The sequence below is a fragment of the Lycium barbarum genome, chromosome 1 (assembly GCF_019175385.1).
Source record: "Lycium barbarum isolate Lr01 chromosome 1, ASM1917538v2, whole genome shotgun sequence".
Classification (NCBI taxonomy): Eukaryota; Viridiplantae; Streptophyta; class Magnoliopsida; order Solanales; family Solanaceae; genus Lycium; species Lycium barbarum.
In genome coordinates, this window is record NC_083337.1 from 168,333,019 (window position 1) to 168,347,314 (window position 14,296).

General features: G+C 35.8%; 1 protein-coding gene and 2 long non-coding RNA genes across 3 annotated transcripts; all 3 read right to left on the minus strand.

The window, feature by feature from the left end:
* Window positions 1–232: 232 nt before the first annotated feature.
* LOC132626548 (uncharacterized) lies at window positions 233–3,641 on the minus strand. Its single transcript, XR_009577377.1, has 3 exons — window positions 2,907–3,641; window positions 1,910–1,960; window positions 233–467 (listed from the first exon to the last, which is right to left on the minus strand). It is a non-coding gene; the product is annotated as an uncharacterized LOC132626548 (long non-coding RNA).
* A 391-nt stretch (window positions 3,642–4,032) lies between these two features.
* On the minus strand, window positions 4,033–6,986 carry LOC132626553 (uncharacterized). Its single transcript, XR_009577380.1, has 3 exons — window positions 6,765–6,986; window positions 5,769–5,820; window positions 4,033–4,279 (listed from the first exon to the last, which is right to left on the minus strand). It is a non-coding gene; the product is annotated as an uncharacterized LOC132626553 (long non-coding RNA).
* Window positions 6,987–10,233: 3,247 nt separating this feature from the next.
* On the minus strand, window positions 10,234–13,833 carry LOC132606561 (uncharacterized). Its single transcript, XM_060320139.1, has 8 exons — window positions 13,588–13,833; window positions 12,789–12,905; window positions 12,506–12,699; window positions 12,324–12,429; window positions 12,078–12,225; window positions 11,648–11,775; window positions 11,011–11,177; window positions 10,234–10,745 (listed from the first exon to the last, which is right to left on the minus strand). The coding sequence occupies exons 1-8, from the start codon at window positions 13,646–13,648 to the stop codon at window positions 10,452–10,454; spliced, it is 1,215 nt and encodes a 404-aa protein (XP_060176122.1). The 5' UTR covers window positions 13,649–13,833; the 3' UTR covers window positions 10,234–10,451.
* Between the last annotated feature and the right edge of the window lie 463 nt (window positions 13,834–14,296).

Below are 14,296 nucleotides of genomic sequence, written 5' to 3' on the forward strand. Positions count from 1 at the left end.
ACATAACCGAATTGTGAATTTTCACTTGTCATTGGTCTTTTGCCCTATGTATCTGTCACGACCCGACTAGGGGCCGTGACGAGTACCCGATACTTGTACCGAGCACCCCTTATCTATCGTTTTACCTTTACTTCTCAGCGGGCCGTAGGAACTGTGCCATATATTTTTTTTTTAACATTAACATTAGCAGCATCATTATGAACATAGACTAGTAAACTTCGTTATCACTTTATACAACAACATTAAGATGCCAACACACCATATATCTAACTGTACTTGACTGACTGGGCATATCTGTCTATGAGCCTCTAGACATAGTACACTTATACATAGAAAGGGCCGGGTACTGCCGTGCCCGAATATACATACACAAAATAGTACCGCGGAAGTGAGGCTCCGGAACAACTGGAGCACTATAGAGTACCGCTGGTAGAGCTCCTAAGGATCAAGTCCACCTGTCTGCTGACCTGCGCGGCATGAAACGTAGCGTCCACAAGAAGGGACGTCAGTACGAATAGTGTACCGAGTATGTAAGGCATGGAAGACAATGCAAGCAATAACATAGAGTGCGATTAATAATATCATGGAGTCACAGGACATATAACGAGGCAAGAAAGTAACCTGTACATAGGAAGGCCCCTTTTTGGGCGGCTATCATGCATGGCTTGTCTTTCCCTTTTAAAAACGTTTCCCCTCCATGAACGTAGAAAATAGAACTTATATTATGTCGTATCTTGTCGTATCGTGTCCTATCGTGCCCTATCGTATCCTATCGTGGCATATCGGGTCGTATCCTATCGTGGCATATCAGGTCGTATCCTATCGTGTCTTATCATGGCATATTATATCGTGTAATGTCATGTCTTACTACAGCATGTCGTGTCGTGTTATATCATGTCAATGTCATAGTATAGTGTGTCATAGTGTATCATGCCATAGCGTAACTTGTCATATCATAGCATAGCTTATCATATCATAGCATAGCTTGTCGTAGCGTATCATATCATGGCATAACGTATCATAGCGTATCATATCATAGCTTAGAACATGTCATATTGCCGAGGCGTCGGCAGCCGATCCATTTAGCCATAAATACACATCCCGCGTCCGGGCATCCCGCGTCCGGGACGATATCATGTCATGTAATGCCAACTGATCAGGTGGATATGCGTGTATAACGCTCTGCCCTTATTCCCATCTTCCCCGTATACATATGCATACATCATGTACATATATCAGCGTCTATAGCGCTCTGAATCTTTTATCATATACATATACTGGTATCATGTACGTATATCAGCGACTATAGCGCTCTGGATCTTTTATCATATACATATACGTGTATCACGTACATATATCAGCGTCTATAGCGCTCTGGATCTTTCATCGTATACATATACGTATATCATGTACATATTTTATAAACATATATATATCTTATATACATATACATGTCTTATATACTTTTACATATCTTATATACATATACATATTTTATATACATATACATATTTCCATTAGAATGGTACAGTACTTATCGTTTGATAATCGGAACGAGGATCAAAAGTTTCCTTTGGATTCTACTCCAAAATAAGTCAAACGGAGCAATAGGGAAAATCCGGGAACAATGGGCCCACCTCGGGTCAAATGAGGCGGCGTACCCAATTTACGTACATTATATTTCATGACGTCACTTGTGTGGGTTTTAAGGTAGTCGGGTCCTATTTGTGCAAGTTCTAGATGTTTAGGCAATTTTTCAACATTTCATACAATATTTAATTCAATTCTACTGAATGAAAAAGGGGAAACTTTGGGTGCGGATTTCGGAGAATAGAGTTGTCCCCGAGGCTCGTATCCAACTTATTACGTTTAAGACATGCCATAGAAGGAAGGGTGAAGCCTTACATACCTTTTCCGATTCATACACGTCTCCAAAATCAAGTTTCAAGTTCGCCAAAATCTACAATTTGGTCACAATTACCAAATGTTAATTGTAAGGCTTTAAGATTTCAATCTTAACCAATACTTGTCTACAAAAATTTGGGCAGCATCTCCCCTATAAATACACCATCCCCAAAATTCAACTTAGCCAATTTTTTTATCAACAACAATCCGAGAATTCAACCCGGCCAAACTATCAACACAATGACAACAACCATGACTACAAAACACAATATAACACAACTAGTCTTCTTTCCAACATATTGCAATAGCTTTCATTCCAACTTCACATTTCCAAAACCAATCTCAATGTTTTTACATTCATTACTAATCACGATCATTACAATATAATTCGGAAGCATTTCGTATCATTTCTACCAAATATTCACAAGATATACAAAATATACAAACTTTCCACCAAAACCATAATCCATCCAAAACTTCTAATCTTCAATCTACATATTCCTAACATATCTCCATCTTCCAATTTCATCAACCATAATCATAATTTGCACCTTAATAATTTCATTTTCATAATTACATAAATCTACCATAAAATCACAAAACTTCTCATAACCACTTAACAACCAATCTTTCATGCCAATATGGACTATTATCCTTCCAAATTTACCAACTAACATAATAATTCACATTTAAAACTCCACTTCTATAATTACATAAAAACTTCATTAAAATCATATAATTTCCTATAACTATTCCCAATAATTTTCCATGCCAACTTGAACCATTTTCTTCCATTTCCAATATAAATTTCACCATAACCACAACTAGAATACAACATAAAATTCAACTCATATTATTTATACAACAATATACATATATGTCCACTTACATATATGCACACCCACTTTGTAAACTTCCATATTTCCATAAATTCTACTCATTTCTACATACTACAACATAAACCAACCTTCATAACATAATAAAAAGGGATTAATTCTTACCTTTTTCTACAATCTTCTTCACTTGACCAAGTTGTCAACTTGAAGAAACAAGTGTTCTTTCTTCCAAAATAATTACACCAAGTTGTAAAGGACCCTTGAATTAGTAGAAATACCACAAGAAAATAATTTTTGGGATAAAATTTCAAAGGGTCAATTTTTTTTCTCCATGGCCGTATGGCCTTTAGTTCTTTTGCTCTTGTTTCTTTTGTTCACTCTTTCTCAATTTGTCTTGAAACTTCTATATGTTTCAAGACAATTAAATGGTCCCTTTTATTTAATTATCACATGGATAATTCACTTGGGCTTGGGTCCTTTTTATGGACCATGGCCGGATGTCCCCTATTGGGCCTGATTTTTCTCTTCATTTTTTTTTGGGCCAACTCGGTTAATCCCGAGTTGGGCCTAGCCCACTGACCTTTCGACCTTAAAACGTCCATATCTCCTTGTACCGATGTCAACTGGGAACCCACGACCTATGGTTGGAAAGCTAATTCAATTATCTACAACTTCTATTTCTTGGTATTTTCCAAATTCCAAACTTATAATACCGTTTTTGCCCCTAGAAGTCAGATCACCCGAAAACGTTTTCTTAAAAATATTCGTTTGGAGGACTTCCACTTTGATTTGGCCCAAGGGTCCTTCTTGAGTTGTGTTTAACTTCACATATGTGATTCATATGACTTTTCAGATGTCCAAAAAAAATCTCGATGTGTGGGCCCCACCTCAGCTTACAAATAATCTGACGAAAAAAAAATACGGGATATAACAGTATCAAAATTATCATACTTTATTATTTGAAAGTAATTTTATTTTTATTCATGAAGGAGTTACGTTTCAATTATAATCTGATAAAGTTGTTTATAGGGAGATAAAATGAATAGTATAATAGTAATATTGTTTTAACAAATTGTGATTTTTTCATTGTTTGAAAGTTAAGATGTTAGAGTTGATTTGCATTTCATAATAGCTTTTATTTCATTGTATTTGTCACGACCCGACTAGGGGCCGTGACGAGTACCCGATACTTGTACCGAGCACCCCTTATCTATCGTATTACCTGTACCTCTTAGCAAGCCGTGTAAACCGAGCCATTTTTTTTTCCTTGAACATAAACTAATAAACTCCGTTATTACCTTGTACAACAATATTAACATGCCAAAACACTATACATATATCTGTACCTGACTGACTGTACGTATCTGTCTACGAGCCTCTAGACATAGTACACTTATACATAGAAAGGGCCGGGGTGCTACCAAGCCCGAATGTATATGCATAAAATAGTACCGCTGGAGTGAGGCTCCGGAACAACTGGAGCGCTGTCAAGTGCGGCTGGTAGAGCTTCTAAGGATCACGTCCACCTGTCTGCTGACCTGCGCGGCATGAAACGCAGCGTCCACAAGAAGGGACGTCAGTACGAATAGTGTACCGAGTATGTAAGGCATGGAAGACAATGCAAGCAATAACATAGAGTGCGATTAATCATATCATGGAGTCACAGGACATATAACGAGGCAAGAAAGTAACCTGTACATAGGAAGACCCCTTTTTGGGCGGCTATCATGCATGGCTTGTCTTTCCCTTTTAAAAACGTTTCCCCTCCATGAACGTAGAAAATAGAACTTATATTATGTCGTATCTTGTCGTATCGTGTCCTATCGTGCCCTATCGTATCCTATCGTGGCATATCAGGTCGTATCCTATCGTGGCATATCAGGTCGTATCCTATCGTGTCTTATCATGGCATATTATATCGCGTAATGTCATGTCTTACTACAGCATGTCGTATCGTGTTATATCATGTCAATGTCATAGTATAGTGTGTCATAGTGTATCATGCCATAGCGTAACTTGTCATATCATAGCATAGCTTATCATATCATAGCATAGCTTGTCGTAGCGTATCATATCATGGCTTGGCGTATCATAGCGTATCATATCATAGCTTAGCTTTCCGTTGAAATTCTTTTCTTGTTCATATATATATAAAAATAGAACATGTCATATTGCCGAGGCGTCGGCAGCCGATCCATTTAGCCATAAATACACATCCCGCGTCCGGGCATCCCGCGTCCGGGACGATATCATGTCATGTAATGCCAACTGATCAGGTGGATATGCGTGTATAACGCTCTGCCCTTATTCCCATCTTCCCCGTATACATATGCATACATCATGTACATATATCAGCGTCTATAGCGCTCTGAATCTTTTATCATATACATATACTAGTATCATGTACGTATATCAGCGACTATAGCGCTCTGGATCTTTTATCATATACATATACGTGTATCATATACATATATCAGCGTCTATAGCGCTTTGGATCTTTCATCGTATACATATACGTATATCATGTACATATTTTATAAACATATATATATCTTATATACATATACATGTCTTATATACTTTTACATATCTTATATACATATACATATTTTATATACATATACATATTTCCATTAGAATGGTACAATACTTATCGTTTGATAATCGGAACGAGGATCAAAAGTTTCCTTTGGATTCTACTCCCAAAATAAGTCAAACGGAGCAATAGGGAAAATCCGGGAACAATGGGCCCACCTCGGGTCAAATGAGGCGGCGTACCAAATTTACGTACATTATATTTCATGACGTCACTTGTGAGGGTTTTAAGGTAGTCGGGTCATATTTATGCCAGTTCTAGATGTTTAGGAAGTTTCTCCAATATTTTACACAATTTCTAATTCAATTCTACTGAATGAAAAAGGGGAAACTTTAAGTGCGGATTCCGGGAAATAGAGTTGTCCCCGAGGCTCGTACCCAACTTATTACGTTTAAGACATGCCATAGAAGGAAGGGTGAAGCCTTACATACCTTTTCCGCTTCATACACGTCTCCCAAAATCAAGTTTCAAGTTCGCCAAAATCTACAATTTGGTCACAATTACCAAATGTTAATTGTAAGGCTTTAAGATTTCAATCTTAACCAATACTTGTCTACAAAAATTTGGGCAGCATCTCCCCTATAAATACACCATCCCCAAAATTCAACTTAGCCAATTTTTTATCAACAACAATCCGGGAATTCAACCCGGCCAAACTATCAACACAATGACAACAACCATGACTACAAAACACAATATAACACAACTAGTCTTCTTTCCAACATAATGCAATAGCTTTCATTCCAACTTCACATTTCCAAACCAATCTCAATGTTTTTACATTCATTACTAATCAAGATCATTACAATATAATTCGGAAGCATTTCATATCGTTTCTACCAAATATTCACAAGATATACAAAATATACAAACTTTCCACCAAAACCATAACCCATCCAAAACTTCTAATCTTCAATCTACATATTCATAACATATTTCCATCTTCCAATTTCATCAACCATAATCATAATTTGCACCTTAATAATTTCATTTTCATAATTACATAAATCTACCATAAAATCACAAAACTTCTCATAACCACTTAACAACCAATCTGTCATGCCAATATGGACTATTATCCTTCCAAATTCACCAACTAACATAATAATTCACATTTAAAACTCCACTTCTATAATTACATAAAAACTTCATTAAAATCACATAATTTCCTATAACTATTTCCAATAATTTTCCATGCCAACTTGAACCATTTTCTTCCATTTCCAATATAAATTTCACCATAACCACAACTAGAATACAACATAAAATTCAACTCATACTATTTATACAACAATATACATATATGTCCACTTACATATATGCACACCCACTTTGTAAACTTCCATATTTCCATAAATTCTACTCATTTCTACATACTACAACATAAACCAACCTTCATAACATAATAAAAAGGGATTAATTCTTACCTTTTTCTACAATCTTTTTCACTTGACCAAGTTGTCAACTTGAAGAAACAAGTGCTCTTTCTTCCAAAATAATTACACCAAGTTGTAAAGGACCCTTGAATTAGTAGAAATACCACAAGAAAATAATTTTTGGAGAAAGATTTCAAAGGGACAAAATTTCAAGAGCTTGGCCGTATGGCCCTTATGTTCTTGCTCTTGTTTCTTTGTTTTTCTCCTTCTAAATTTTTCTTGAAGGTTCTATGGGATTTTTGGATGATTAAGTGGCATTTTATCCATTTATCACATGATTAATTCTACTTGGGCTTGGATCTTTTTTTTTCTTATTTTTCTAGCCATGGCCGGCCACCCTATGGGTTGGGCCTTAATTTCATTCATTTTTTTTTTGGGCCTAACCCGGTTGGTCCCGAGTTGGGCCTAGCCCACTGACCTTTTGACCTTAAAACGTACATATCTCCTTGTACCGATGTCAACTGGGAACCCACGACCTATGGTTGGAAAGCTAATTCAATTATCTACAACTTCTATTTCTTGGTATTTTCCAAATTCCAAACTTATAATACCGTTTTTGCCCCTACAAGTCAGATCACCCGAAAACGTTTTCTTAAAAATATTCGTTTGGAGGACTTCCACTTTGATTTGGCCCAAGGGTCCTTCTTGAGTTGTGTTTAACTTCACATATGTGATTCATATGACTTTTCAGATGTCCAAAAAAAAAAAATCTCGATGTGTGGGCCCCACCTCAGCTTACAAATAATCCGACGAAAAAAAAAAAATACGGGATATAACAATATTGTTTATACTTTTAAGGTTACATTATATATAATTACAAGTTGTAAGTGGCGTATAATTGATTGCTTTGATTAACTTTTTGTGAGGATCAAACACACACACACACACACACACACACATATATATATATATTTCATTTATTTACACTTTTTTTTAATATTTTTTTATGTAATTTTACCTATTTAAAAATATTTATTATAATTATATTATTTTATGAAATATAAAAAATTAAATACCCATGGGGCTTACGCCCCGTGCCTCTGGGCTTACGCCTCACCGAGACATATGTAAAACGCCCCGTCTTACGCCCCCGCCTTTTTAAACACTGCTATTTACTTGGGAGCAAGACCACAATTCTCGTTTTGAAGGATCCAATTCTTTTAATTGTACATCTAAAAATATACCCCTTCCGTTTCAATTTATATGAATCCATTTGATTGGGCACGATATTTAAGAACGAGGGAAGACTTTTGAAACTTGTGGTTCAAAATAAGCCTTAAAAATTTGTGTGACTGTAAATATTCATAAAGTGAATTTGTTTCTAAATTAGGGAAAAGATCATCCATTTTAACACGGGCTAAAAAGGAAATAGGTTTAAACAAATTGAAATAGAAGGAGTATAAAACTGATTACTAAAAGGTTATTATGTACACTGACAGTAGCAGTACGTAGAATTGTTATACTGCCAGCATAATTCTACTCGCTGCAACATGTTTGTTATACCGTCAGCATAATTCTACTCGCTGCAACATGTCACTTGTCATATTATATTATAGATCACATTTCATGCTTGTAATAGAAAATAATTTGTAAATATTATTAAGTAATTTGATAGTGTAAAATTATACTAGTAATATAAAAGTTGATATCTTACCTATGAAGAGCCGTTTTTTTTTTTTTTAAAAGCCGACTTATTGGTGTCACAGTTTAAGCGTGTAAACTTACTCTGACAACTTTATACAAAAGGAAAGGAAAGCTACCACTGATCAGACAAATAATTCTATTTGTTTGGATAATAATTGTTGGCAGTACCAACAAACTTAAGTTTGAAATGGATAATTATATGGAATCATGAAAAATTGCAAGGATGGTCTTAATTATAAGACATTTAGTAACCTTAATTATAAGAATATTCATTTAAACTACCCTTTATGTCTCTTTTACACGTCTCAATTAATTAACACTCAACTAATTGGACGAGAATCACTTGCAATCTTGTGTCAGCTACTGGACTTGTTTGGTCATTTATGGATCCTCTATCACTTTTTCACTGATGGTATGAAATAAGTTTTAATTTTTTTTTTCTCTTCAAAAAATGAGCTTAAATGAAGAAAAGTGAATTCACATAGCTCATACAACTTGTTTAAAATTGAGATATAATAATTATTGTTGTTGTATTCTGTAGACTTATATAACAGATTTCAACTTACTTGAAATCAAAGTTTAATTGTAGTATTTGGTAAAATACGAAAAACATACTTATGATATTGTATCATTAAGGATGAAAAAATAATCAGGCCGTGTTAGAGAAAAAAAATCATTTTTTTGCGCGGATTGCCCTTCTTTTGGGGTGGTCTTTAAATTTTGCCCCTCATATTTGTGATCTTTAAATTATGCTCCTCATATTGTTGGTCTTTAATTTTTGCCATTCGCATTGCAACTCTAAGCGTTCACGCAGAAATCATGAGGTTCTGAGTTTGAACCCCTACTCAAGCATAAATTAAAAAAAAAAAATTGCAAGGTAAGATTTGGGCCGCGTGTATGCTGGACCCGGCATACACTTGTTAAGAAATTACCAAATTTATGTCGGATCCGGCATACTCATGCCTTATGGGCAGACTTGGCATAAGTATGCCAGGTCCGACATAACTTTGGTAATTCCTTAACAAGTTTATGCCGGTGGGGGCAAACTTTTATGCCGGACTCAGCATAAACTTGTGAAGGAATTACCAAAGTTATGCCGGACCCGACATACTTATGCCAAGTCTGCCCATAAGGCATAAGTATGCCGGGTCTGGCATAACTTTGGTAATTCCTTCACAAGTGTATGCCGGTGAGGGCATAGCGAAATTTAAACTCTGCCTTGTGAATTTTTTTTTAAAATTTTGACTGTGTGGGATTTCGAACCTGAAACCCATGAATTTTAGCCGAAGGGCAAAATTTAAAGATTTCAAATATGAGGAGCAAAATTTAAAGATTTCAAATATGAGGGGCAAAATTTAAAGACCACTCCAAAAGAGAATTGCCCAAAAAAAATTAAGTCGCAAAGAAAGAAGAAGCAATATTCCCATTCCCATTCACTTTCCATACTTTATTTTGTCACTGGAGACTCATTTTAGTAAGCAAGTTTGAATGTTTGAACACTAAATTTGATATTCCGGTCAATAGAAAAAAAAACACATTAAAATTGATCATCTTCAACTTGTGACAAGATTTATGCCCATGTCATATGGTGAAATTTTCCATTAGAATGGCTTTACAAATTAATTCGTACCTCCTTTAATTCTTTTTAATTGATTAGACAAATACAAGACAATTGTCGAGTAAAGCTCATCTTGGATTGCACTGAGCTTGCTGGGTGCTTGGATACAATATTGAAACAACAAGCAATCAGAAAACGAATAGAAGCAACAACAACAGCTATGCCTCAGTCCCAAACAAGTTGGGGAGAAAATGAATAGAAGAACAGAAAAATAAGAATATTTTCTATTCCTTTTATGTTCAATAACAAGTAACCTAAACCTTTTTATAAGCATTAAAAGAAAAGGACAGTCTTCACAACTTTTGGGAGTTAATTCTGTATCACTATCAGTGCAGTGCAATCACCCTGAGGAGTTAATCTAACTACAACTTCCTAATAGGTCCACTGCTTTTAAGGTAGCAGTCTGAAAGGATACACTATTCCTTCTTACCTCGTGCAACATCAACCAGATATCTATTCAGATGCTGGCCAAAAATCTTGGTAGAGAATGACTCAGCAACGTGTTGACGAGCATCTCGTCCCATTTTTTCAGCCATGAGAGGATCCTGAATAAAATTAGACATTGCCGAAGCAAACTCCCGCGGGCTAGGGTCACAGAGGTAGCCCGTCACCCCATGCTTTACTGTCTCCACCGGACCACCACTATTGCAGGCAATAACAGGTTTATAGGCTGCCATTGCTTCCAAAGGAACAATGCCAAAATGCTCATCCTTAAAAAAAAAAAAAAAAAAAAAGAAGAAGAAGAAGGAAAGAAAACGTCATCCTACTTCAAGGTTAAATAAAAATGAGAAAAGACGAAGATGCTCCTTCTAACATCGAGCAACTATGAAGATAAAAGATGCTCCTTCTAACATCGAGCAACTATGAAGATAAAAGGCCATCAGACTCTAAGGAAAGAGAAAGATTCCTTCTACAAATCACTGTCAAGAAAAATGTTTATTTTCCTCATTGAAGAGATATCAGAATCAGACATACCTTTGGTGTATAAAGAATGCATAGGCATTGGGCAAGGAGTGCATTTCTCTCAGCAGTAGAGCAAGATGTGATGAATTTGACCCGCTGAGAAACACCTTCCCTTTCTGCCAACTTTCTCAGTTCTTCCAGATACTCGACATTCTCTCTAAGGCGATTATCAAAGCCTCCTGAAACAAAAAGGAGGAAGAACTCCATTAACTTGCTAGAAGATTTCTTTTGAGCATATATTCAGCCACTGATGGTAGACAACAGGTATCTTGCACTTAGTTTACTGAAGCATACTTCAAATCCATCTATTTAAGGTGATAACCACACATTAAAAAAAAAAAAAAGGCTCGTCATCAAAAAAGGTCCTCTATCTAACTTCATCAACAACTAGTAACATCTGATTAAGATGTTATTTGTATAGTTTTAGGGCACTAAATATCTTTATCATACCTGAGATCAGACAGGCTATATACATAGACAAATTGATAATATCTTATTGGCTCTCCATGAACTCAGCATACCTCTAACAGAATATCAGACTTCTTTGCACTACAAATAGACAAGATAAATACCAACAGCAAAACAGAACACAAGAAAATGTTGGTGGATAATGCAGCATACAATGAACTTAAAGAATTGAATAACTTGCCTGCAACAGTCAAGGAAACATCATTCATGTTAACTCCTTGATGATCGGCGTGAAGCATGGCAAAGGCAGATATTGCCAATTCTATGTTCTTTTTTCTCTCAAATCGATTGATGGATAGAAAATTCAGCCTAAAACAAATGAACGACTGAAGTTATCTTTGTATCGTTCCAATTTCCTCGGATGTCCCCCAAGGGACAAATGAATAACTGAAATTGTACTAACATCTGATGTATTAGTTGTGTTTCTTTGAGCTCTATGGAGTAACCACACACCAACCCCCCCCCCCCCCCCCCCCTCTTCATTTTTTAAGAGGCACAAGCACATGGAAGGGCAGGAACTCCGAGGAAAATGCATTCGAAGATTAAAGAAAAAAATATTGAATTCTATTGTGTTATTAGAAGGTTCCACGAGATGGAAAGGTGTCACTTACTTGGTAGCATTAGGTTTCTCAAACTGATCCACATTGACCGCTGGGTACAAAACAGCTGGTTTAATCCCACGTGCATCTAGGTTCTTGAAGGTTGATGCAAAAGTAGATGCAGTAAACCTGCTGTTAACCAGGATCAAATCTGCCATTCCTATAGTTTGACCAAGCAATCAAAGAAGAAGCGGATGTTTGAACAGATAAGAAAATACAAGTAAAAGGTCTATATAGAAGTCAGATGTCAAGAAAGACCTGTTGTTATTTCTTCTATGAAGTCAATAGGTTTCCGGTATAGCCTCCTAAGCATAGTTGTATGTTGTGCCAGCAAGAGATCTGGAAAATGGCAATAGAATACAACCTGCATGAGGTATAAACTTCATATATCTCTATGATCATATCTTAGCACTCGATTTTATCAGAGCAAATCCAAATACCTTTGCGGACTTCTTTAATTTCAATAGTGGAATGACGACAGAGACCTGATCTGCTAGTATTACATCATATGAAGGCCACATAAACAACAAGCAGAGAGCAACAAACATGCACCGCAAGTATGCACATACTGCATGGAGCCGATAGAAGATATGGCGGGGAAGGAAAGCACCATATACTGTAATACCAAAGACACCTGTAAAGTGTATTTACATATAGTTAAGTAAGGGCACAATGAATGTTTCTTTGGCATATGAATGGAGTGTAGAAAGTAAGATTTCTGACCAGACAGAGTCTCCTCAAAACATCGATTTTTATCATGGTGTGCAGTAAAAATATGAACTTTGTGCCCCGAAGAAGAAAGTTCCATGGCAGCATCAACAATTAGCCTTTCAGCTCCACCTAAACAGCATATTATGTTAGACAGAGGGGTAGAAAAACTACACAGATGATAAAATGTGTTTCCATTAACCCATAGATCTGCGAATTCGCGGGCGGATCTAGGGTACCAGAAGGGTTCATACAAACCCCCAAACACTGTATATAACAACAACATAGCAAGTGTAATCCCACAAGTGGGGTCTGGGAAACACTGTATATACAAGGTCAAAATTATGTTTTACGTATATATAGTAGGTGTTGAATCCCATTGGTTTCTTCTTATGTTTATTTTGAATCCCTTTAGTGAAAATGGCTCCGCCACTTTGCGCATTGCGTAGAGTATTATCTCAGAATTATGCTCACAAGCATCTGACAGAAACAATTTGCACACAGATAATAATTGCCGAAGGATGATAATTACTACCAATTCAGCATATATTATGACTACCTGTACTGTCAACCTACTGCAAGTCTCCTAATTATATACTTATAGTCGGCTATAGTTCTGGACATCATTTATCACCAACCACAGATTGACGACATCAACAGTAACTCCTCTTTCGCAAGAATTATCATTTCATGTGGTGAAAAAAAAATACCCAAGGAGAAAAGGTGGAGGGTTTTCGAAATTCATGATCTCCAACCAATAAATTGCAATGATAAACAGATCTATCAAGAAATGTAATGTACAGATCATAATTACCGATTCCGAGATCGGGATGGATTATCGCGACATTCATCTTCGAGCTTCCTTTCTTCTCCATTGTTGTTTATCAGAAAAACGATGAGATGTCAAAAAGAACGGACCAGAAAATATATGGGATAAATAGATTAATCAGGGCCCAAACGGAAATGGCAATTTTTCGCCTTGTTTTACAGAAGAGAAAAGTGTTTGTCAAAGTCAGCCGTCTGCTTTACTTCACCGGCGTTGTGGAGGTAAATATTATGGTACCAACTTTCTTTTTTAGGGCCTGTTTGGAAAGCCACTCAGTTAATTAGAATTGGGTGTAATTGAGTGTAATTACACAGTTTGGCCTGTTTGTTTGACCAGGTAATTACACAGTTAGGTGGGAATTGGGTGTAATTGACAGGGTGTAATTACACTCTCCAATTCTCAAGGGGGGCTGAGAATTGGGTGTAATTACACCCTGTAATTACAGGGTTACTTTTTAGTCTGTTTATTTTTTTACTTTAATTCATTTTTATTTTTAATTTATTTTATTTCTATTATTTTAATTTTTTTTGATTTTAAATATTTTTTTATTTCTATTATTTTAATTTCTTTTTTATTTTTACTTTTTTATTATTTTTATTTTTTAAAATGTATTTTTCTTTTTATATTATTTATTTTTCATTTTCTTTCTTTTCATTCCCAACCTTTACTTCTTGTGATTCCATGTAATTGCTCGTAT

What these genes read in the sequence shown, in the direction of transcription:
- LOC132606561 (XM_060320139.1), bottom strand. Translation starts at nt 13,648, where the DNA reads ATGGAGAAGAAAGGAAGCTCGAAGATGAATGTCGCGATAATCCATCCC. An exon ending in CATAGAAGAAATAACAACAG is followed by an intron (nt 12,226 to 12,323) that starts GTCTTTCTTGAC and finishes GTCAAACTATAG; the next exon opens with GAATGGCAGATTTGATCCTG. An exon ending in GAGAAACCTAATGCTACCAA is followed by an intron (nt 11,776 to 12,077) that starts GTAAGTGACACC and finishes CATTTGTTTTAG; the next exon opens with GCTGAATTTTCTATCCATCA.